Source organism: Scylla paramamosain, chromosome 1 (assembly GCF_035594125.1).
Source record: "Scylla paramamosain isolate STU-SP2022 chromosome 1, ASM3559412v1, whole genome shotgun sequence".
In the NCBI taxonomy this organism is placed as follows: domain Eukaryota; kingdom Metazoa; phylum Arthropoda; class Malacostraca; order Decapoda; family Portunidae; genus Scylla; species Scylla paramamosain.
Genome location: NC_087151.1, coordinates 9,915,455 through 9,941,193, shown reverse-complemented (window position 1 = coordinate 9,941,193; position 25,739 = coordinate 9,915,455). Strand labels below are relative to the sequence as shown.

The following is a 25,739-nucleotide window of genomic DNA, read 5'->3' as shown; positions in this document are numbered from 1 at the left end:
CCATTCTTGAATTAATGATTTACACTTAACTTGATATGATTCCTAAAGCTGAGTCCAGAGTATTGGGCAGTGCATAATGGGCAAATATTGTTACCATTTCCTGTTCCAAAACACAAGCTGGGAAGGGCGAGTGTCAGTTATGGAGGTGACGTCATAAACAAGGGATGATGGGCAAACATGAGTGCGCTTAAATGAAACACCAGAAACTGTCTTGTTTGGTAGGTGGTGCAAAGCACTAAACTAAAGTTTTCCTCAGATCTATGTAGTTATCAGTCTCACACATTTAAAGTGTTCTGTGTATTCTGTTATCATGTACGGCTGTCCTTTTATTGCAAATGAACCACTTACTGTCTACTGAACGACCTTAAATGCCCAACTGAACCCATCTCTCAAGCAGTGTGGCAGAGCCTGACTGGCTCTGTCCAAAAGTGAAGGGTTTACACCTTTACCTCATCTGGTAACACTGCTTCAGAAGTGAAAGACCCACTCAGCAACCAGTGCCTGTTGGGCACTGCCCAAAAGTGTGGACACGGCTTGAGGAATGGCTGGAGGAAAACTTAAACATGGAACTTTTTTTTTTTTTTTTACTACAGATAATAAACATAAGTCTGATCCAAACAGCTGAAATATTATACCTGCTTTTACAAATAGTGCAGTACAGAAACCACTATAGAATGCATAAGTCTAGATGTTTGAGAACATCTAGTACACAAACCACAATAGAATGCATAAATCTAGATGTCTGAGAACATCTAATTCAAAATAAATCATATTAAACTTGCAATTTGTAACATGCTCACCCAAGTAGTTGGTATAAACCTAAGCTCCTGAATAACAACATTTCAAGTTAATTTTCATAATATTTGTTTGCCAATTGCTTAACCAATGTTTGGTAATACTATGAATTGGAGAGAGAGAGAGAGAGAGAGAGAGAGAGAGAGAGAGAGAGAGAGAGAGAGAGAGAGAGAGAGAGAGAGAGAGAGAGAGAGAAAGAGAGAATTGGTGAGTGTATGTGATGGGAATGAGGAGTATTTTAATATCATCCCCATAAGAGATCTACAGGCAGTGATCAAATTAAGTTTTCTGCGTGTGTGTGTGTGTTTTGTTATAGACGCTGGTTAGTCTAACGCATCACGTTACATCTTGGTGAGCATCTGCAGCACAAAAAAGAAAATGTCACATTCTATCATGGCAAGTGTGCCTTATATTACAAAACATACAAGATCAAAGCAGTATTGGGAAGCAAGAATTTTACATAATTATGATATATATATATATATATATATATATATATATATATATATATATATATATATATATATATATATATATATATATATATATATATATATAACTTACAAGTAACTGAGTATAAATCTTCAACTGGCATTATCAGAAAGCAATTGAACCTGTTTATATATTATGCTAAACACATGTGAACCCAATCCTTTTCTGATATCCATCTTGAAAAATAAGTTGTAATCAACACTAAACCTCAGCCTAACTGCCTGTATAAAAATTAGTTTCATAAAATGCAGCACTTACAATATAATACCTTTCAGTAAATTGCTGCCCTCTGCCCCTGGATTTGATATGTATCTTGTGTAACAAAGACCTTTGTTCTTCCTTGTGTGTTATCTTTTAAAAGTGCCATACCTGTTAACCATATTTCAAATTCAGTTAATCTGTGCATACAAAAAAAAAAAACAAATAAAATGCTTTAATTGAAAAAAATCCAAGTATCTCTTGATGCTCACTGCTTAATAACAAATTATGCAAAAATATCATGTCTTACATGCCCTGCCTTGAAGCAAATTCACAGACAAATATTCACAAATAATGTAACAGCAACACCATCATACGTGCAGCTGATTAAATCTGAGCTGCTGGTAGTGTGTACAGCTCCCACTAAACAAGATTTCACATTCTTCAAACACTGCAACTCATGGTGGCCATATGAAAACCATTTCACTAATAAGCCTATAAATACTGTATGTATACTACGGATTCTGAATTTTCATTATTCAATTCATTGTCTAGAAATTATATAAAAAAAAAGTTTTCAGGTACTTTAACAGACAGTAAACTCTGTAAAAGTGTCAAAATATGAATAAGTTCAGCCCTGAGTAAATAAAAATGTTGTAACTTACCACATGACTGAGTTACATTCAAGCTTTGCTGAGCTCATCAGTCATACTCAGCAGTTCCATGTCATTTTAAATTCTTAATATACAGAAAAATTAATCATTCAAATAATAAAAAAAAGATTATCATTAAGTAACAGATGACAGAAGGGAAAACACGGTAACTGGTGGTCAGCAAATATTCATAGAATTAAATTCAAAATACACGAGGTATATGATGCTTTCCATGTTAATACAGGTATTACTGAAGCCTACAACAATACATAATATTTCTAGAAACACTTACAAGATGTTTATACCTTGACATCCATTTGTTACAACTGAGTTGATTTATGTAGTTTTCATATTAAGTAGTTTTGGACTACAAGCAAAGCACCAGTGAAGAACCTTGAACATCTTATGCTAAACAACAATAATTCATATTTCATGGTTCAGGGTGCTATAAAAGTAAGATAGGGTGATTATTATTTTAAGTTAAGTATATTCTCAGCAGAATATGGCGAGTCAAACTGCATTTTACACTTAATATTGCCATCAGAGTGGCACTCTGATACTCCCACTAACATAACTAAAAAAAAAAAAATATGTGAAAAGGAAGGTAATGCACTTGTTCATGATATATTCTGATCATTGAAAGAACCACTAAAAGGTAACACAACCAAATAATACTCATAAGTGTGATACACAATCATAACTTATATACTACTTAAAATGAAGATTAATGTATTATTCCTGGAATACAAAGCTAATAATTTCTTAATATAAATTTAATAACTGGTTTGATGTCAGATATGGCAAAATCTTAAGTATGAACTTGTGACCAGAGGTTATAATGAATAAGCTAGCCAGGTTTTAAACTCTAAAATTAAAACTTTGCTGATGTTTCTCTTATGTGAACATGAAATGTTGGCTGATGACTTAGGGCACAATGGCACTGGTGGCCATCTGGTCCACACCGCAAGTCCCATCACCACGATACACACGGTAGTAACCCTGTGGGAAAGTAATACACAGAGATAATTAATTAAGTGCTATATCTGGAAGCCCGAAATGACAGTGTGTGTGTGTGTGTGTGTGTGTGTGTGTGTGTGTGTATTTATTAGAAGAAACTCTGTGATTTAAATGTTTATTTGCTCAGTCTGAGGACTTTTATCCTTTTTAGCAGAAGACATGATAAACAAGAAAGACAGTAGACAGTAGGATTGTCATCTGTAAATAAAAAAATAAATAAATAAATGAAAATAAATAAATAAATAAATAAAACACTTACCTTGTAACACCACAGAGAACAGTGTTATTGTGGATGAATAGACAAAATCATGTGATGGCTGTCTGTGACTAAGAATAGTGTTAACTCTTGTGAAGTGCATACTCACTCATCACAGAATTTCTCATTGCATGAATAGGTAAGATTTCCAATTTTTTTTGCTCAAAACAATATGAATTCACAATTACATGAAATGCCATTACTGGATCCTGACTTGTTGAAAATGACTCCTCTCTAGAACACATGATTGGATATCAATTCCCAGCCTATCTACAGGGAAGCCACTGGAAAAAAAAATCCTATTGTAAAGTTCACGCTAAAGCAGGAAAGCAGGTGAGTACACACACACACATCATATGTTGTTTCTGGAATGTATAACAAGGCACATGGGGATGCTTCCTCCAGATTATAAGGGTTAGAAGCTCAGTCCAAGACTTAATACTTGCCTGCTCACCCCAGTCCTGTCCCCATGAGTTCTTAATGATCCAAAAAGGCAGTATCTTCTTGAATACTGGATATGCTGAAAGGAAGCCCAGTGTTAGACTTATAGTGATATGACAGGCCTGCCAGGAAAACTGCTTTGATTACCTCAAAGAACCCCATGGATGAAGAGAACTGTTTGTTTACTGCCATCTGAAGGTGACAAATTAATGACAGTGTTAATCAAAGCACTTTTCTCTGGCAGACCTCACTGAAAAATATTTGTACATACCTGCTCCCCCCAGTCTTCCCCCCATGAGTTCTTGACAATCCAGAAGGGTTGTTTTCTGTGCAGGTATTTGGTGGCTGAGGAAAGTGGAGGCAGTTTTGTATAAGGACTTTTACAGCATGTTAAGGATTTCTCTTACATGATCCAGTCTTAAAATAACATTGTTTACATAAACGGATGCAGTAATGCAGCACATCTCCAGTGTAGTAAGTTTACATAATAATATGTTTGTGTGTTTATGTAAATAATGTTTTCTACAATTTCTCTAAAGGGTTAATGGTCTGATGTTATTGTTTTTCTATTAATATTTTTGAGCATCAGTTTAGGATAAGACTAACAGATAATGTGATTGAAAATACCTTGCATTATAAGAAAAAAAATGGAAAAAGATCATAAAAAAGTGGCAAGAGCATTATAAGCACACCAATCTGTCACCTTGCTCAGAGGGGGAACAAGGCAGAAAGTGTGGCTTGTACGGCTTAGCCTTCAGCAACATAAGGTATTTTTTCATCAATTGGTCTTCCACCCATTCTACATACCATTACAACACCTTCAATCAACTAATTTTCTTCCAAATCAAGTTAACTGTTTGCACTTCCTCATTCCTCACACTATCCATAGGTTTTTACTTCTTACACTCCTTAAAAAAACCTCACCTTCATTATGTTCAATGCCTTCCTCTGTCCTGCTTCCAGGTTTGAGCTCTATACAATGCAGTCATACTTACACTATACCCTTACAAAATGACCCCTTTACATTCACACCAATTACCAAAGTATAAAGTAGACATTTGTTATTTCCTCTTATGCAATTCTTGCTTCAAAAATTGTAAACTTTACCTCTACATTCATTCTTCCAGCTCCCTCCCCCCATCTCTCTCTCTCACATGACCCCATTTAAAACTATACAGAACAAAATCCCAAAGAAGGTCTAAGTACTTACTGTGGACTCCGTAGCCTACAATAAGCATACCATGGTCCAAACTCTCGGGGTTACACAGGAACTTCAGTGGATGAGACACTCCTCCCACATAGAACTGTAAATACATGTTCATGAATTAAATTGTAAAGAATTCTTGCATTTGTTTCTCAATACAGCAATCATCATGATCCTCACACTAAGGTATTTTTGTTTTCTTTTGTTTGATAATGAAAACTTCATGAGAAACCAACACACTCATACATAGATATTAGCCTTTAGTCCATAAAAATGTTCTGATAAAAGAATATGATATGATGGTTTTATCCAACACATCCACAGAGGACATGATAAAGACACAGTACACACACACACACACACACACACACACACACACACAAAGACACATGCGTCTTCACACATTCCCTGAGACTAAATAAAAAACTTTTGAACCTGTATGTACAAACTGAATTATGTACTGTTACCTTGATTCTAGAAAGAACACAAATTAATTATAATATGCTTAATTCTGCTTTTCTAATTGTTATATAACCATTCCTGTGTGTCACATGGATCAGATGAGATGGCAATACTTGGCCACCAAAAATGAGTCTCACCTGGAGGGCATTGGCATTGATTCCAATAGAAATGGGTCCATTTTTGGTGAGCCATTTGGCCATGGCCACTTCATTAGCTGGCAGCTCCACAGATCCATTGACTGTCACCTTGGCCTGAAAATTATTTGATCATAATAACACTTACCTAAGTATCAGATGGAGTAAAAAATAAATACTGAAAAGGATCTATAGAATGATCTGCTTTTCCTTCTTTCCACTTTGCATATGACATGAACTATATTTTAAAGGAAATCTATCCAAACACAGTGCCTCCATAGTGCATTCCTGGCTACAGATCCACAGGCCCCGGTTCAAATCTACATTGGGCTTGTCAGCACACAACTCACCAAACTGCTCACCTTAACTTAAGGTTGTTTGATATAAAGATACCTAGGAAACCTAGGAAAGGTAAACTATGGAAATCAGGATGTCACAGTGGCCATGTCTCAGAAAATCATCCACCGCAGCCTCAAAGTCCATGAACAAGTAACAATAAAACATAGGCGATTACAGGTGCAACAAGAAATCTCAACTCTGGGTAAGCATTAGGGATTGGATTAAGAATAGCTACAGTGGAGCAATTAGCTGACCAGACATGTATGAAAAAGAGGCAGTGCAGGAGGGAGAGGTGCCTGGAGATAAATGAAGATTGCCACTGTTCATCAAAGAAACTGGATGTCAATGTGGTACCTTTTCATTATCCTCCCAAAATTGTCACCTTATCCCTGAGTAAGGAGTTTTAGGTGATAAAGATGACATGATGTTCACAACAAACTTTGTAACCTGGTACTCACAAGAGACCTGTTAAAGTGGCACTGTTCATCTTCCCCATCATATGGGTAGTCATCTTCCAACTCTAGGCCACCCAACTTCGATATGGCCTCATAAGCATTTTCAGGCAGACCTCCATTACAACCATCATCTGTTGCATCACAGTCAACCAGTTCTGGAATGAAAAGAATTGGTCAGCCATTCATATTTTATTCAAGGCACGAGACCATTATGAAACACTATGGCATGGCTACAGTACACCACTGGCACTGAGGCATATCTGTAAAGGAGTACTATGATGTCAGATGTGAAAAGAAAATGTTCCAATTGTTTAAGATAAACTCCATCACCATCACATCAAAGTAATTATTTTTTATCATAGAGGTGAAGTAATTATCCAAGAATTTTACATTTTTTTGAGGGAGCTCTGTCCCCTAATGTCAGGTACTGATTAAAAAAGCAACATGAAGATGTGGTAGAAAGAAAAGCATTAGTGGCTATGCTCTGTCTCACCTTGTTCAGAAAGGGAATACAGTTGCTTGTGCTTGATGGCCCACTGACCCTCAACATTGCCAGTAGTAGAGAAAGCCCAACATGAGCCACACATTCCCTACAATAAAATGGAAATTGTCATGAATTAGTCCCAGACCCAATGCTTGCTATTTATCAATCACACTGACCAGACTCCTATTTCATGTTTTGATAGCTTTCAAGTAATATTATAAGACCTATAACCACAGGTTAATAGAAATGACAGAAATTTAAAGAATAATGGAATTATGTGTAAAATCTATTAAATAAATCTTCCGAAATCACCTTTCTAAGAACAGTCCTGAGCTAATTAGAGAGGTGCAGCCACATAGAATTTTCTACTTCATTTAAAGTAGAAGTATGTGTCTGAAAGAAAAATGTTAGACTTACTTGGTTCTTAACAGGTGTGACAACACCATGCTGCCTCCAATCAAAGCTGACTGGTGCCTCCAAGTCTTCTGGGATAACAGCAGGTTCCATGGAGGATGTAGCAGGCTTCATGTGAGGTTGGAAGCCCAGCATCTTTCGGAACTCATGCTCTGAAAATGAGTTACTAGTAGAGACTTTGGAAGTTGCAAATTCATGATGGTAAGTTTCTTGCTTTATGTAAGTCAAATTATATGTAAAAGGCAAAAGTTTCATATTTACTATAAAAATACACATCATATGCCATACTATACAGTGCACAATGCACTGTCTTCAGCCTCTCTCTCACCGCCGCAATGTTGCACATCTAGCTGTCTTCTACCGCTATTTTCATGCCAACTGCTCTTCTGATCTTGCTAACTGCATGCCTCCCCTCCTCCCATGGCCTCGCTGCACCAGACTTTCTTCTTTCTCTCACCCCTATTCTGTCCACCTCTCTAACACAAGAGTTAACCAGTATTCTCAATCATTCATCCCTTTCTCTGGTAAACTCTGGAACTCCCTGCCTGCTTCTGTATTTCCACCTTTCTATGACTTGAATTCCTTCAAGAGGGAGGTTTCAAGACACTTATCCACCAATTTTTGACCACTGCTTTGACCCTTTTATGGGACTGGCATTTCAGTGGGCATTTTTTTTTATTAGATTTTTGTTGCCCTTGGCCAGTATCCTTCCTACATAAAAAAAAAAAAAAAAAAAAAAATTCATTGGATTAATTCTCAAAACTTTTTCTTGATAAAAGGCTTCCATCTTACTCACTTTTACAGATGAAAAGTTGCAAACAAATAAATGGATTAACTTACCTGAAAGATCAGCAAATTTTGTTGCCCCATACTTGGCAGTGCCTCGTTCATTCTGCTGCAAGATGTGCACTTTCTTCATGTTCTGGTGAAAGATCTTGAACCTCCTCTTGAATTCTGCTTTGTTCTTATATGATTTGTTGTGCTGCTTCATGAAAGACTTGAACATTCCCATGTGTCCAATGTCATGGTCATCCCCACCTAGGACCTTACAACAGTACAAAAAATGTAATCAACAATACATTATATCTCTTTTGAAACTTGATTTACTGAAAAAAATATATATACACATGTAGATGAATAATCTTATTAGAATGAAACTTGAAGCCAAGGTTACACTAATCAAGCATATTTTAGCAAAGTTTTATTCATCAAGTTGCACCAAGTTGTTGTAATTTGTATCATCAAGTTTCCAAATTTACCTTGCCATGTTTCTTGTAGTCATGGTTCCCTTGCCCAAAAAGCTATGGGAAAGAAGAAAAAAGTGTGAAGTTACAATAACTTGTCACCAGGCAGCTTCTATTTATTTGTTCAAGAATCTGATCAGAATTAGGCAATTATAATTTCAAGGTGAGGACAGATCCTAACTCATTGCACTGTACTTAAATAACGTACAGTATCTAAATGGCATACTAATTTGAAGCTTATTTATTTTTTTCTTGCTGGCCAGCTGCTTTACACAGTATTAAAGAGATTTTGTCTATTTTTTGTTGGCATGTAAGGAAGCAATAATTACCTTCTTGTGAGCTCTGCGATCATGATTGTCACCTCCCAGCACCTGGGAAAGAGATGGTACTGACAATCCTGACTGACACATTCACTTTAATCTACAACAAGAAAGGAGGAGTTATTTCATCAATGCATAGTGTGTGTGTGTGTGTATTTACTTAGTTATACTGTATAGGGCACGAGCCAAAGCTCATTTTGTTCTGTCTCCATTAACCATATTTATCCAGTTTCTCTTTAAACATGTATACACTGCCACAACCACCTCTTCCTTCAAATCATTCCAAATTTCAATAGTTTGATACAGAAAGCCATATCTCGATGTCAATCAAACATCCACTCTTCTTTATTTTCTTCCCATGCCCCCTTGCTCATCTCTCTCTGTTTATGTGCCTTTCAGGTGACAGTGTGTCCTAGATCATTACTTCCAAATCTTTTTCTTCATTACTTTTCGTTATTATTTCTCCTCCCATTTCATAATTCTATTAAAGTCTCTCTACTTTTTCCCATTTCCAACACATGGCATTTTCTGGCATTAAATTATAGTTTCCATCTTTGGCTCCATGCATGTATCTTGTCAATATCCTTTTGTATCTCCTTGCAGTCATTTTCATCCTTTATTATTTACATTATTTTTGCATCATCAACAAAAAGATTTATATAACCATTTAGATCCTGTGTCATATCATTTATATATATTTGAAACATAATAGGTGCCAACACAGAACCTTGTGGTACAGCACTTGTCACTTCGTGCCAACTTGAATTAGTGTCTCTGATTACTGTTCTCATTTCCCTTCCTTGTAAATAATCATCCATCCATTTCAATGTTTCTCCATTTAGTTCTCCTTCACTCTTTAACTTCCACATAAGACTTTTGTGGAGAACTTTATCAAATGCTTTTTTAAGATCCAGGTATACCGAAACAATCCATCCGTCCCTCTCTTGCACTCCATCCATTACTCGTTTAAAAAGCTCAGATTTGTGACACAGTATCTCCCTTTCCTTAATCCAAATTGCTTTTCTGTAATTATCTTTTCAGTAATAATCTTTTCAGTTTCTAAATACTGCACCCATCTGTCTTTACTTACCATTTTACAAAGCTTGCTTACAATACTTGTTAGTGACACTGGTCTGTAATTTAATGGTTCCATTTTATTTCCCCCTTTGTATGTTGGGACTATGTTAGCTCTTTACCATTCCCTTAGTACTTTTCCTCTTTTCAGTGAGCTGTTGATTATATTCCATATGGGTTCCTCCATTTGTTCTCTGCATTCTTTTAATATCCATCCATTTACTTGATCTGGTCCCACAGCTTTTCTAAAATCCAGCTCTTCCAGCATTTTCTAGATTTCTTGTCTCTTTACTTGTACCTTCTGTATTCCCTCATTCTGTGATACCACTTTCGGTACCACAAAATTGGTGTTCTTTATAAACACAGATTGAAAACTCTCATTCATTAGTTCACTCATCTCCTCAGTAATTTCATAAATTCATCCTTCTCTTCTTAACTTGTTTATGTCATCCCTATTTTTCAATTTTCCATTTACATATCTGTTAAAGAGTTTGGGCTCTTCCTTATATTTTCTTACTATGAAACTTTCAAAATTTCTTTCTTCTTTTCTTATTATACCAAATTTATTCCTTGCCTTTCAGTATTCTTCCCAAGTATTTCTGTTTAGTTTTCTCATCATTCTCCTCTATGCTCTGTCCTTCTTCTTTATTTGCTTTTACATACCTGGCATTATACCATTCATGCTTCCCAATTTTCACTTTATAACTTGGTACAAACTGTTACACCCCCTCTCTATATCTGCTCAAAAATATCTGATTTTCATTGCACTACTTTACCTTCAATTAGCTCTTTCTAGTTAACTTTTCCATAAAATCTATTAAGCAATGCAAAGTTCGCCTTAACATAGTTCTGTCTCCCATTTCTAAATTGTTAATTTTTGTGCAACACTATTTCCTCCTATTTCTATTGTCATGTGATCACTTCTTCCCAGTGGACTCGGACAATGTACAGCTGGTCTACTTTCTGGGATTTTCATAACACTAAGTCCACCTGTGATGGTTCTTTTTCTCCTTTGCATCTTGTAGGTTCATTCACCCACTGTCTCATTGTATTCACCATCATGGTATGCACAAGTTCTTTGTTCCATGACCTGACATTTTCTTTCACTTCCTTTAGTGTTGAAGATGCCTACTAAGAGCACTTTGTTACTTTTCTTTTGTGTGTGTGTGTGTGTGTGTGTGTGTGTGTGTGTGTGTGTGTGTGTGTGTGTGTGTGTGTGTGTGTGTGTGTGTGTGTGTGTGTGTGTGTGTGTGTGTGCATGCAAGGCTGGCCAAAGACTTCAGAAAGTGAGGAGAGAGAAAAAAAAAAAAGTTTCATTGATACTCCTAAAGAAAGTTTATAGAAAATGAGGCAACTTTTTGTCTGGTCGATTTCATTCTCTTCTATTGAAAAGCTTTAGATCAAAGGGGACTGGCAACATTAAAAGAATGGAGAATGAAGAGTTTGTAAGAAAATGCATGTCAGTGAAATCCAATGTGCTAACAGTAGAAGACAGCCATTTGGAATGCAAAAGGATAGGGTAAAGGAGTGGAAAGGGTGTTAGTAATGGCAGACAGCTTGCACAAGCAAGAAGAAAATGTTTGAAAAGGGAGTAAATACTAGTTACCTCTTGCATCATATACTTGGGTAGACAAAATGTATCATTGGTGTGTTGTTGTGAATTCCCATTTATTTGTTCTACCTTATATCTGGTGATTCTTACAGTACATATTTGTTAGTTTACTTAATAATGATGACTATGAGGAGTCATTTACACAATGTTTAGTGGGATTACTTATTTCCTTACTTCTGTCTAACTCATATTCCTTAAAGCCAAAAACTCAAAGCTGAGTCATAGTTATAAAAATTACTTTCATTATTGAAAAATAAGGAGAAAAAAAAGTTTAAAGGCAATTAGTGTAGTAATACAAATCTATCATAATGAGTGTGGTTCATCACACTTCAATGAAAAAAATTACTAAATTACCTAAATTTCAACTTTATCAACAAACTGTGGAATTAATACATTACCATCTACAAGAAAAACCAACATACCTTTTTAGCTTTGTGCTTGTTATGCTTGTGGGGCTTCTGAAAACAAAACACTGTGCTGGTGGGTGAGTGGTTGGGTAAGGTCTATACTATATGTGCCAACACACAGGTGGATATTTCTAACAAATATATGTGTATAGGAGCATTATGTTTCCAGCATCCATACTGACTTTCATCTTAACTTAAATAGTTTACTAAAATCTAAAATTTCCTGATAATTCATACTGTCTGTTGACTTATATAAATATATAATATGTGTATACACCTGTGTGATGGCACTTCAGTGGTACAGTACAGCAGTAATGTGAGTGATATAAAACAAGGGTGGAACATTTGTTAGTGCTGCTCAAAGGGTACAAAAAGGTTTGAGTGATACATTCTAGCTTAGGCAAAAGCATGCTGGTCTAGAAAAGTGATAATGATGAATAGAGCTGTTAGCCAAGTGAGTATAAATGCAATAGCAGGAATTTAAAAGAGGAATTGTGGACATTACATTATTTGTGGTAATGAAACAAAAAAAAAAAAGATAAAATAAAATAAAAATTATGAATAAATAAATAAATAAATAAATAAATAAATAAATGAATAAATAAATAAAGATAAATAAATAGAATAAAATAAATGGTTCAATCATGGCCATCCCTTGAATGGAGAAGAAGGAATTATATGACAAAAAAAAATAAAATAAAATAAATAAATAAATAAATAAATAAATAAATAAAAAAATAAATAAATAAACAAAAATAAATAAAATAAATGCTGTTCAATCATGGCCATTTCTTGAATGGAGAAGAAGGAATTATATATGACCATAAAATAAAAAAAAATATACATAATAAATAAATAGATAAAAAAATAAAATAAATGTTGTTCAATCATGGCCATTCCTTGAATGGAGAAGGAATTATATATGACAATCACATAACTGAATAAGTACTTATATCCCAACTGAAGTGATCCTCCAAGTCTGTCTGCCTGTTGCAGCACCCCAGGAATGGTGCACACATAAATGTACATCCAGTTCTTTACATTTATAAGTGACCATGTAATCAAAATACTGCAATTTGCTTCCCTATAAACATGAAATACTCATGCAGATTTACTCCACACTATGAGAACTAGGGAGATCTATAACTCATGTCCAGTAAAAAAAACATGATTTTTACAAAAGCTTTTTTGTAGCTTATGGTGTGACAGGTAACTTCTGTATTATGGATGCACCTGGTTGTCCAAGTGCTGCTACTCACTGTAAACTATTCATAGAAACAGTAAGCATATCCTAGAATACTGAAGTTTTCTTGTTCATGTTTCATACAAGATGAGAATGAAGGGAAAAAAATCCATCCAAATTAAGGCTTTATACCTGCTTGTGTGGCTGCTGGTCATGTCCATCTTGGCCAAGGAGGTGCTGATGAAAGAATAGATTCATATTAGGAGATCACACACACACACACACACACACAATTAAGGAAAGAAGTGGAATGTGGGGCTTGATTATGACCAAATTAGTGACAACCAGAAAATGTGCACAGGGAAGATTTTCCCATTGGTAATTGTCTTGATGAGATATTCAAGATTCATCAAAATCCACACCTGCATATCTATAACCTTCGATTTAAAAAAAAAAAGATTATGTAATCTACATACCAAAAAAATGTCCCCCTCCATTCTTTAACTCATAACTTGGAATTAAGTTATCCAAGTTATAAGAATTCAAAATGGCATATAAAACTCACCTTTCCATGAGGCCTCTGGTCATGTCCATCCTGTCCAAGGGGTCTCTGCAATGGGACAGCCATCACCAAGGTTAAGAAATTCATTCATGTTTAACTTCTAAAGGACCAGAAGCAACTATAACCACTTTACCAGGCAAGGGCCAGCCAGAGGTGGTTAGAACTGCTTTGTGATTTTTACGCTAAAATTTGCTACTTTTTGTCAATTTTTGTAGTTGTCTTTGGTAATACTGCCTGCAAGCCAGTTAGGCTGATCTCTCAGTCTTTTCCCTGCTTTCACCATGGCTAAATGCAGTGATAGTGATTCTGACGAATCTGATTCCCTACCTGCTCCCTCCTGCCCTCGGACTTCAACACCATGCATATTACCAGCTCACACTCAACCACTTGCTACACATCTAAGTGAGAAAGCAACATGGTGTGAACTTGATAAAACTGTTTATCATGCGTGAAGAGAGCTCAGGGTATCCATTTTCATTAGGCACTAGCCATATCCAGTCATGCAAAACAAATACATGATAGGCAAGTAACTCGCTCCCTCCAAAAGTCTCCTCTTCAACTCGCTGCCTCTCCATAACCAGTGGGCACAGAAACACCTGGATGGCACTGATAGTAAGAGGAAATCTTGATGTTTACTACAAAGACTATTTCTTTTGCTCTTCCATTGCAGACTAAGTTCAAGGTGTGTGAATACATACTGTTTTCAGTGTTTAGTGCTGGCCCTAGCGAGATGAAAATCACCACCAATGCCGGTCCTTTAGAGATTTATTAAAAAAGGGGCACCATATGTATAGGATAACAAGAATACCCCATGATACACAGTATGTACACACCTTTCCATGAGGCCTCTGGTCATGTCCATCCTGTCCAAGAGGTCTCTGCAATGGGACAACCATTGGCAAGGTTAAGAAATTCATTGATGCTTAATTATAAATGGGTCACCATATTTATAGGATAAAAAAAAACACCCAATGATATACAATATGTACACACCTTTCCATGAGCCCTCTGGTCATGTCCATCTTGACCCAGCAGAGGCTGTGATGAAAAATAGTCATTAGCAACGTTATCAACTTGACTTGCAGTTATGTACAAAAAAATACAATACCGATTTTAAGAATATCAAACGGCTCACCATACACACCTTTCCATGAGGCCTCTGGTCATGTCCATCCTGCCCCAGCAAAGGCTGCAAAGGAACAATCATTAGCAATGTTTTTAATCTGACTTATAGGTATGTACAAAACAGACACAATATACATAAGAATATCAAATGGCTCAGAGTACACACCTTTCCATGAGCCCTCTGGTCATGTCCATCTTGACCCAGCAGTGGCTACATCAAGACAAACAGCATTAGCAATGATTCCTAATTAAGTCAATGTATGTACATCACAATAAATAAATATCATAAAAGGAAAAAGGAAAAAGGGGAGAGAGAGAGAGAGAGAGAGAGAGAGAGAGAGAGAGAGAGAGAGAGAGAGAGAGAGAGAGAGAGAGAGAGAGAGAGAGAGAGAGAGAGAGAGAGAGAGAGAGAGAGAGAGAGAGAGAGAGTGCATTTACCTGTCCATGTGGCCTCTGATCATGTCCATCCCCACCAAGTTGTGCCTGCAATGAGACAATGGTTAAAAGAAACTATTTCTAAGGCAATGCATGAATGTAAATAAATAAATAAATAAATAAATAAATAAAAAAAATAAATAAAAAAATCCAATCCATGTTGCTGCTGGTCATGCCTATCCCCACCAAGCAGCATCTGCATCAAGATAATAGTTCACAAGGATTCTAGATTTAGATAATCCATGAATGTCACAGTAAATAAGCACCCCATTAATATCAAAAGAATGGTACATAAAGAAAGCGGACAGATGCTAACCTGTCCATGTGGCCTCTGGTCATGCCCATCTCCACCGAGCTGTGCCTGTAGCAACAATGCATGAATGTCACATTATTATTTTCTTTATTTATTTATTATTTCCTTTTTTCATATCTGCTTCCCCTAATCTATCAGGATTAAGACAGTGTTTCCTAACAAAGGATTTTGGTTTTGATATTTGTGAAGTGTTAATTCAAGTGGATCCTCTTCCTAACCTCAGACCGTGGCCAGGATGGAGGACCCTTCGGCCTTCACGCACATGTGGTACTACTATGCCATAGCCCACAATAAACAAGATCATATAACTATTAACAAAAAGTACAAAGAGAGACAATACAATTACCTGTCCATGTGGCCTCTGGTCATGCCCATCCCCACCTAACAGTGCCTGCAATAAGATAGTAATTGGCAGGTGCTCCATATTAAAATAATGCATGAATGTAGTATAAATAGTCATTACATAACTATGAAAAAACAAATACAATGAGATAGTACATGTGGCCTCAGGTCATGCATATCTCCACCAAGCAATGTCTGCAACAAAACAGTAATAAGGGCAGACTTTAGACTTAAACAATGTATGTCACAATGAATACCTTTTACATATCTATCTAAAAAAGTAACAAGATAAAGATGCTATAATTACCTGTCCATGTGGCTTCTGGTCATGGTCATCACCACCAAGCAGTGCCTGGAGTGAGACAATGATTGGCAAGTGTTCTAGATTCAAACAATGCATGAATGTCACTATAAATGAGTATACTATAACTTGAAAAGTATAAAGAAAAAATGCTACTAGTTACCTGTTCATGTCCATCCCCACCAAGCAGTACCTGCAACAAGACAGTAATTCAAACAACATAGAAATATTACTGAAAAAAATATCACTCACTGGGATAAGACAAAGTTTAACATGAAAACATGGTGCACTCACCTGTCCATGTGGCTGCTGGTCATGTCCATCTTGGCCCAACAGTGCCTGCATCAAAACAGTAATGAATAAAGGATTGATAAACAGGTGACAGCTAAATCTATCATACAGCCCATCCACACACATACACATGATTGGCAGACTGGTTAGTAAATCAAGCAAATAACCTGTATATAACACATACAGGCAGATATACACATCTACAGACTAATACACACATAAAAGCAAAAGAAATCTAAAATGCAGGTTTGAGAAAAAGGCTTACAGGTCTATGTGGCTGCTGATCATGGGTATCTTGGCCCAGAGCCTGCTGTGAAAGAACAATAAATTCAAGTTGATCACAAGTAAATGGCTGTCAATGATAATGCTACACCATGAATAGTGATAAAAGTAAAGTTCAAAAGTATTAATATGTATCCACAAAAGCTTCTGCCAAACTGCTCACAAAGGCATCATAAATCAACTACCAAAGACCAGCACAAGGTCTATAAATACCTGTTCTTTTCATCATGCAGTAGTGTCTAGCATTTGACAGTACACACACATTAATTTTTATTGTACAAGATAGGTTTAGTTTTGGAGTAATATTCAGCAAAAGCTTAGTTTTAGAATAATTTTCAACAGAAATGTTCACACTATAATATAAAATGTTAAGAATAAATGGATAAGTAAATAAATAAATAAGATTTATATATGTATATGTGTGCTTCCTCATGTCTTATTCAAGGTTACTTAAAGAGAACCTGCACCCCTGTCCCAGTGATTAACTCAACAATGGTCTGCTGTTAGTATTTTGAAATCACCATCCTCTCTCTCTCTCTCTCTCTCTCTCTCTCTCTCTCTCTCTCTCTCTCTCTCTCTCTCTCTCTCTCTCTCTCTCTCTTTGATAGGACTATTTTTTGAGGTGGTTGTGTTGAGTATGTGCGTGCGTGTGTGTGTGTGTGTGTGTGTGTGTGTGTGTGTGTGTGTGTGTGTGTGTGTGTGTGTGTGTGTGTGTGTGTGTGTATGTGTGTGTATTTACCTGGTTGTAATTTACAGGGCCTGAGGTACACTTATGTGGTCCCACCTCCATATCTACACTTGTCCAGTTTTCCTTAAAATTGTGCACACTCATTGCCATTACTACATCCTCAATGAGCTTGTTCCAAACTTCTATATTTCTCTATGAGAAACTATATTTCTTTGTTACTCAAGCATATAACTTTTCTTAGTTTTTTTGCTGTGTCCTTGTGCGTATCTGGTATTTCGTACTTCTCTTAGCAGCAGTTTCTCATTATCTATTTCTACCACTCTATTCCACAATTTATAAATTAGGATTAAGTCTCCCCTTTCTCTTCTTTTTTCCAATGATGGCAGGTTCACTTCCTTTAACCTGTCTTCATATGTCAATTTTTCCAATTCTGGAACCGTTTTTGTTGCCATTCTCTGTATCCTTTCTATTTTTTTTTTACACATTTCTTCTTGTGGGGAACCACACTGATTCAGCATATTCCAACTTTTGTCTAATCATAGTTGTAACTGCCTTTATCATATCTTTATCCATGTAGTGGAATACAGTTCCAATATTCCTCACCATTTTTTATGTATTTCTGAATATCTATTACATGCTCCTCCGACTGTTGATTATCCTGTGTTATCACTTCCAGATCCTTCTCTTCTTGTACTTTTATTATTTCTTAATTTTCCATTTTATATGTCCATTTAAGTTTCTTTTAATTTCTTTTACCATTTCCATTACATAACATTTGTTCACATTAAATTCCATCTCCCATTTCTTACTCCATTCCCAGATTTAATTAAAGTCCTCTTGTAGAATTTCACAATCTTTGTTATTTCTTACATGTCTTTGTAATTTTGCATCATCTGCAAACAAGCTCACGTAACTCTTTACTTCTTCAGGCACATCATTTATGTAGATCAGGAAAAGTATTGGTGCTAGCACTGATCCTTGTGGTACTTCGCAATCTACTTTTCTCCATTTTGACTTTACATCTTTTACTACTGTTCTCATTTCTCTTCCCTTTAAGCAACTTTTCATCCAGCTTTTTTTTTTTTTCATTTAATCCTCCTATATTTTCTAGCTTCCATAATAACCTGTTGTAGGGAACTTTGTCGAAAGTTTTTTTTAGATCAAAATACACACATCCATCTCTCTCCTGTGTTATATCAGTAACTCTTGAATAAAAGCTGATGAAATTGGTTACACATGATCACTTCTGTCTAAAGCCATGTTGTTTTTCTGTTATTATATCAAGTTTTTCTAGAAATTCTATCCACTGCTTCCTTAAGACTTTTCACAGATCTTACAAACTCTGCTGATCAGTGATACTGCTCTATAGTTTAGTGGTTCTTCTTTCTTTCCACTTTTATAAATTGGCACAATGTTTGCTTTCTTCCATTCCTTAGGCACTCTTCCAATTGATATTGAACACTTTATTATGTCATATACTGGTTCAATTAATTGTTTCCTGCACTCTTTTAAAATGAAACCTGATACTCCATCTGCTCCTTTTGCTTTTCTCTCTTCTAGTTCCTCCATCATTTTATAAACTTCTCTAATTACTATAATTTCCCATATTTGCTTTTTTGTCTTCTTGTCTTGTGATTCTTTAAATTCTGATTCTTCTGTAAAAACTTGTTTAAACTTTTTGCTTAGCAGTTCACTCATATTTTTTGGGTCTTCATACATTTAATTTCCATCTTTCAATCTTTTTTTTTTTTTTTTTTTCATTTTTACATTTACGAATCTGTGGAACAGTTTTGGTTTGTCCTTGCACTTTTCAACTATATCTTTTTCATATCCTTTCTCTTCATTTCTCTCTATTTTCACATATTCATTTCTTGCTATCTGTCTTCTTTATTTTTCTGGTTTTGATTTCTTTTCATTCTTATCCATGCCTTGTCTCTTTTTTTCTTTGCACTTGCACATATTGCACTGAACTGCACCTGTTTTCTTTTTTTCTTTGGGTTTGTATAATGGGACATATTTATTCACTCCAGTCTTATATTTCTGTAAAAATGTTATACTTACCTTGCACATCATTTGCTCTTTTCAGCTTTTCCCAGTTAATTTCTTCATAAAATTTCTTAAGATCATCTATATTTATTTTTCCATAGTTTCTCCTATTTTCTTTGTATGATTCATCCTCTTCACTGACATTATTATCAGTCTCTATTTCCATCATTACATGGCCACTTTTTCCCATGGGGCACATGTATCTTAATTCTTTAATTAGGTCTGTACCCTTTGCTAGTATTAGGTCTAGTCTTGCTGGTTTGTCTTCTTCCCTATATCTTGTATTTTCAGTCACTCACTGCATCACTGTGTTTTTCATAGCTTCAGAAATCTTTCTTCCCATATAATTTTGTTTCCTCCAGCTTCAAAAATTTCCCAATTTACTTCTTTGCAATTGAAGTCACCAACCAATAATACTCTTATTAATTCTGATTAATTTACTCAAACACTGAATGGTATCTTCTATTATTTTCTCAGATTCTTCCTTGCTCCAAGAATTTGTTTTGGGTGGTAAATAAGTTATTACTGTCAGTATTTCTCCATTATTATCCTCCAAGTTAACACTCAATATTTCTGCTTTTCCTTCTCAATATTTCACTATTTTTGTTATTGTCTCTTTTTGTCATTATCATTACACCTTCCCTCATTTACCAATCCTGTCTCTTCATATATTGTAGTTAATGTTAATGACTATCTGGTTTTCTTCTTTTAGCTTTGTTTACATTAAACACACCCCCTTCAGATTTTTCTCTTTTAAATAGTTGTGTAATTCCAGTTTTGTGTGTATCAATCCAACTATGTTTGTATACATCACAATTTGTCCTTCAGTTTTACTCTTTTTCTCTATTTTATTTTCATTTATTTCTTGGAGTTTATGTACTATTTCTCCACTATGTCTCCCAAAACTCTACAAAAATTTAGTTTTTCTTCCTCTGTTCTTGATCTATTTTCCTCTTTAGCCTCTTCATACATTTTTTTCAATTTTTCCTGTTGTTAAGTTATGTTCTTCTTAATGTATATATCCTTGCAATCTTCTACTTCTCTTAGTTTGGATGTTCTTTCTAGTATCTCTTCTGCTGCTTGTTGTGATTTTACTCTTTATTTTCATAAGTCTTGTTTTGCCTTCCAGATAAAGTCCCAGTCTAACAACTTCTCCCACTTCTTCCTTGAATTTGATATCATCTTTGTCATTTAGTTTCTTCAGCAAATCCTTCACTGTTTTTTGTTTCTTCTTTATCCTTTTTCAATTTGTATGTTATATTTTTCTCCTTTATTCCATAAACTATAGCACTTTTCTTCTTCTCTGCTGTATCTCTTACCAGATCTTCATTGTTTTCAGTGCCTTTACCATTTTCATTTTCATGTTTTCTTTCAGTTGCTTTTCAGTTATTTCTTTGAAGACTACATTTGCTTTTTCATTTTTTTTTCTTTCAGCCTTTCACTTCATCCATGACTCCCTCTCTCACCCTCTTCTCACCTTTCACTAGCTCTGCTTTTGAATCTTTATTTTCTTTCATTACTTTCTCCATGTTGTTTTGTAATTCCTCATTTTTCTTTGTTCTCTCACTCTCATTTCCTCCAGTTCTGTGTGTGTGTGTGTGTGTGTGTGTGTGTGTGTGTGTGTGTGTGTGTGTGTGTGTGTGTGTGTGTGTGTGTGTGTGTGTGTGTGTGTGTGCACATGCATATTTTCCTCTAAAAGCTTTCAATCACTAACCTGCTAATAAAGCTGCAACTAAGTAATACTACTAGTCTAATACAAGTAGATTAAACATAACCAGGAAAATTCATACCTGTTCATAATGTTTGGTGTCTGGATTATAAACTCCAAGTCTCTATAGAAAAGCATAAAAGTAACAAATGTTAATTAGGAAAGGTTAACTAATCATGAGACTTTCAAAATTACAAGGTAACAGAAACCTACAAAATATGTTAATAAATTAGGGCATTAGTTGATTCTCTCTCTCTCTCTCTCTCTCTCTCTCTCTCTCTCTCTCTCTCTCTCTCTCTCTCTCTATATATATATATATTAGTCCACTATAAATACTAGCCAAGTTTCCAAATATTCATATTTCAAAGGTTATTTTGATGATCTAACACCTGCAAAATTAATTATCTCAAATATGTGGTTCATCCATGCACTCTAGAGCAAAATTAAACTTGTTCATAAGTATCTGACCATGTCAAGCCAAAGTTCATTTACAGTAAGTTTCAACTGCTCAATGATAATGTATAGCAGATCAGAACAAAGTGATAGAATATCAGCTTGGAACAGAAACAAAAGAACTAAATTAAATCTAAACTAGAGCAGAAATAATTTGTATATCTCTTTCTAAAATGTATATCCAGTGTTCCTATAGCCTATGAAATACCAGTCACCACACCAACTAATGTGGAAGGAACCACATATACTAATCTAAACTACAGCAGGATAATTTGTATATATCTCTTTTTAAAACCTATATCCAGTGATCCTATAGCCTCTGATATCCCAACCACCACACCAACTACTACAAAGAAAAAGTGATAAGAAAAAGTGGAGCAGATAAGAGGCAGACTACAAGTGGCAATGAAGTGTCTACAATGAATTGATCACCACAAGCTAAACAAAACCTTAACAAGTCTTATAATTTTATCCATGCTGATTTCAGTATCTAATTTAGTTTGAGACAACAGTAACCAAAATTCTGTTCATATAAGATGAACTGACATGCATTTAGATGAATCCTAAGCCTAAGCTCATGATTAATCACTGAGGAACCTGTTTCAGTTAACCCATTTCACAGATAAAAATATACTGTCTAGTCATACATCATTGCATGGCTCATTTTTGTGATGTTACTGATGTTATCTTCATCCTAATATGTATGTAGATCTGTAGCTTTGTCTAATGCTTCTATTTATCTTTCAATGCACAAGTAGTTTTGGATCTGGTGAGAAAGTATGATTTTTGGGTAGGGTGAGCAAGTACAAATTACCCACCACCAAATGAGAGGCTTTGCCCCTCCTTTTGGGTCTCCCTAATGTCATGTTAACTGCCACAGGTCAGTCCCTTGGCCACATGACAGTAAGGACATTTCAAAACTAAATTTAGCCAAATGTGTAACTCTTAACTAGGTGTCAAGCCCCTCCTAGATTTTCTCTTTGGTAGAACCCTAAGTAACCCCTCAAACCAACATGCATTGTATTCAATAAGATCAGATATTAAAAGATCCTCCCAAAAAAGCAAAAAATGAGTCCAAAATTTTGTTAAATCTTCAAAATTTGTTATAAATGCTGCTACTGATTTATAACAGATGATGAAGACTTCTGAAGAAACTCTGAAATAATGTTGTGTATTGTCAGATTGTCCAAGATATCAGCAGATATTATGCTGATGTAAAATAGGAAAGGCTTGGCTGACATAGAACTGCTGATATGTTCGCCTCAAACACAATACATGTATGAAAGTCAGAAATCAAGATGAGTGGGCTGTATATCACTCCTGCAAACAATCTTTGATACACTTGTAACAGAGTATATATATATATATATATATATATATATATATATATATATATATATATATATATATATATATATATATATATATATAATTTACTTAATTCTATTCTCTAAATATGATATCATGGGGTACCAAGAACAGTGTAGCAGATCATGGCTTCACTTCCACCACGTGACAAAGTGCAACTGGCAACAAGGAAGGAGGGTAACAGGTCACTACATACAGGTTTTCTTCCCTCCCTCCCTGTACCCTTCTATCCCATCCTCACCATTTTATCCGGTCGAAGCAATTGCGCGGAGGCCAGACATGACACCGCCACGCAGAAGGCAACGAGGACCTTCATCTTGACGCCGCAGTAACCACCACACTTTTGTCACAAGATAAGTGATTTAAGAACTAACGCCGCAGCAGCGTCGCCCCTTCAGCCCTCTGTCTTCACGGAGCTCAGCTGACTCTTTGACTGTCTGCTTGTCACTTTCGGATCTTCCTGTTCGATTTCATTATCACCTTGTATTTTTTCTTAAACTGATAGTAAAATCGCGTTTTTATAACTTTATAAATAAAAAGACTTAGAATAATGCAGCAAAAGGTTACCATAAGCACAGAAAAATAATAATAACCGAAAACGCCGCTAGAAATTCTACGCCGTAATCAGTGTGTACCCTTGAAGTATATTTATCGATACGTTGGTATGTCCTGTGCCCTGAGTAAGATCACGTGTTCAAATATACCCTTCTTACTGAGGAAGATGATGAAAAGCAAGATCAGAGGTTACGTTGAAAACTTATGATCAATGAAATAAGCATAAATAAAATTCAGCTGTTGTTATATAGTTCTTACATGGCCTTGGTTCATTGCCTTAATGTGATAAGTTTCTCAATATTCATTAACGAGTCCAAGATAAGATTATTATCAGGTAACAAAGGAAACTTCATGCATGCTGATTCAGATAGTTCAGAAAATAAAAGGGAATACTTACATAAACAAATCTCATGAATACAGAAAATAATGTCATTGCAAAAATAAACGTGAAAAGGGTTCAGACGAAACATTCTTAATTTATGACACTGTTGCTGAACTTGAGACATAATGGCTATTTAAAGGACTTATCTGAATGATTAGGAACTGAAACAGATTCCTTTCATAGGTAAAACGAGATTGATGAAATGTTTGCTGTTAGTTAATTGCGACATGGGACTAGTGCAGCTCGAAACCTTGCTGGTGGAGAAAGAAAGAACGAAAAAAAAAAAAAAAAAAACTATAGTTAATAACTTAATCATGAACTTAGAAGACATGAGATAGATAATAAATGTTCGTAATAAGGAAAATGCTGAACAACTTATGCGACCCCAGTGTTTTAAGAATACATGCCTTGCTTCCATGTGGAAATATATTCTATTGTACACGCAGTTCAGTTTCAATTCAGTTTTTTTTTTTTATGTAAGAAGGACACTGGCCAAGGGCAACAGAAATCTAATAAAAAAAATGCCCACTGAAATGCCAGTCCCATAAAAGGGTCAAAGCAGTGGTCAAAAATTGATGAATAAGTGTCTTGAAACCTCCCTCTTGAAGGAATTCAAGTCACAGGAAGGTGGAAATACAGAAGCAGGTGGGGAGTTCCAGAGTTTACCAGAGAAAGGGATGAATGATTGAGAATACTGGTTAACTCTTGCGTTAGAGAGGTGGACAGAATAGGGGTGAGAGAAAGAAGAAAGTCTTGTGCAGCGAGGCCGAGGAAGGAGGGGAGGCATGCAGTTAGCAAGATCAGAAGAGCAGTTAGCATGAAAATAGCGGTAGAAGACAGCTAGATATGCAACATTGCGGCGGTGAGAGAGAGGCTGAAGACAGTCAGTTAGAGGGGAGGAGTTGATGAGACGAAAAGCTTTTGATTCCACCCTGTCTAGAAGAGCAGTATGAGTGGAATCCCCCCAGACATGTGAAACATACTACATACATGGACGGATAAGGCCCTTGTACAGAGTTAGCAGCTGGGGGGGTGAGAAAAACTGGCAGAGACGTCTCAGAACACCTACCTTCATAGAAGCTGTTTTAGCTAGAGATGAGATGTGAAGTTTCCAGTTCAGATCATAAGTAAAGGACAGACCGAGGATGTTCAGTGTAGAAGAGGGGGACAGTTGAGTGTCACTGAAAAAGAGGGGATAGTTGTCTGGAAGGTTGTGTCGAGTTGATAGATGGAGGAACTGAGTTTTTGAGGCATTGAACAATACCTCATGTTGGTCACATGAGTAGCTATCGGCACTCCATTATGTGCTTCTTGGTTTGTAAATCAGCTCGTTATTCTTCCACTGGTGCTTTCTTTTCCACATTTCAAACATTATTTAGTTTCACCAACTATTTTATTTTATTTATTTATTTATTTTTTTACTAACAGCAGTTATCCAGTTACGCTGTCTTCTATGTGTGGTCTTTGTAACTACATTAATTTAATTCTGAGATCTGCATAATGCATACCGCCTGTATACTACAAACAAGTCCTTAATTAGATAAAGGTTGTAGGGAAGATGTCTTCGTCCAACTGAGCTTCCTTATGCTCTTCCTAATTTTCTCCTTTTCTCTTGTCTTCTCTTTTCTTCCAAAATCGTTATAATATATGTTTAGTTCCTTCTATGTTTTCTTCTTCAAACAAAAGTCTCCCCTTGATCAACTT

The 25,739-nt window shown here is 35.7% G+C and overlaps 1 protein-coding gene across 29 annotated transcripts; it reads right to left on the bottom strand.

The window, feature by feature from the left end:
• Positions 1 to 916: 916 nt before the first annotated feature.
• LOC135099880 (cathepsin L-like) lies at positions 917 to 23,553 on the bottom strand. 29 transcript variants are annotated; one of them, XM_064002520.1, is made up of 26 exons: positions 23,340 to 23,553; positions 21,360 to 21,401; positions 16,819 to 16,863; positions 16,557 to 16,601; positions 16,426 to 16,455; positions 16,269 to 16,313; positions 15,966 to 16,010; positions 15,623 to 15,667; positions 15,310 to 15,354; positions 15,038 to 15,082; positions 14,891 to 14,935; positions 14,740 to 14,784; positions 14,580 to 14,624; positions 13,750 to 13,794; positions 13,377 to 13,421; positions 12,017 to 12,052; positions 8,918 to 8,959; positions 8,604 to 8,645; positions 8,185 to 8,389; positions 7,348 to 7,496; positions 6,940 to 7,036; positions 6,450 to 6,601; positions 5,656 to 5,769; positions 5,063 to 5,156; positions 3,858 to 3,931; positions 917 to 3,137 (listed from the first exon to the last, which is right to left on the bottom strand). In XM_064002520.1, exons 1-26 carry the CDS (start codon positions 23,412 to 23,414, stop codon positions 3,063 to 3,065), a joined length of 1,767 nt encoding a protein of 588 aa, XP_063858590.1. In that variant the 5' UTR covers positions 23,415 to 23,553; the 3' UTR covers positions 917 to 3,062. The 29 variants fall into 29 exon arrangements, with proteins under 29 accessions (XP_063858590.1, XP_063858581.1, XP_063858599.1 ...); XM_064002511.1 differs by lacking the exon at positions 3,858 to 3,931 and adding an exon at positions 4,124 to 4,197 and having other exon boundaries at positions 23,340 to 23,552; XM_064002529.1 differs by lacking the exon at positions 3,858 to 3,931 and adding an exon at positions 4,124 to 4,197 and having other exon boundaries at positions 16,819 to 16,860; positions 23,340 to 23,552.
• Between the last annotated feature and the right edge of the window lie 2,186 nt (positions 23,554 to 25,739).

Excerpts from the sequence above, each read along its gene's own strand:
- LOC135099880 (XM_064002520.1), bottom strand. The coding sequence starts at position 23,414 with ATGAAGGTCCTCGTTGCCTTCTGCGTGGCGGTGTCATGTCTGGCCTCC. Across the intron at positions 16,864-21,359 it reads ACACCAAACATTATGAACAG|CAGGCTCTGGGCCAAGATAC; the intron begins GTATGAATTTTC and ends GTTCTTTCACAG. Across the intron at positions 16,602-16,818 it reads ATCAGCAGCCACATAGACCT|GCACTGTTGGGCCAAGATGG; the intron begins GTAAGCCTTTTT and ends GTTTTGATGCAG.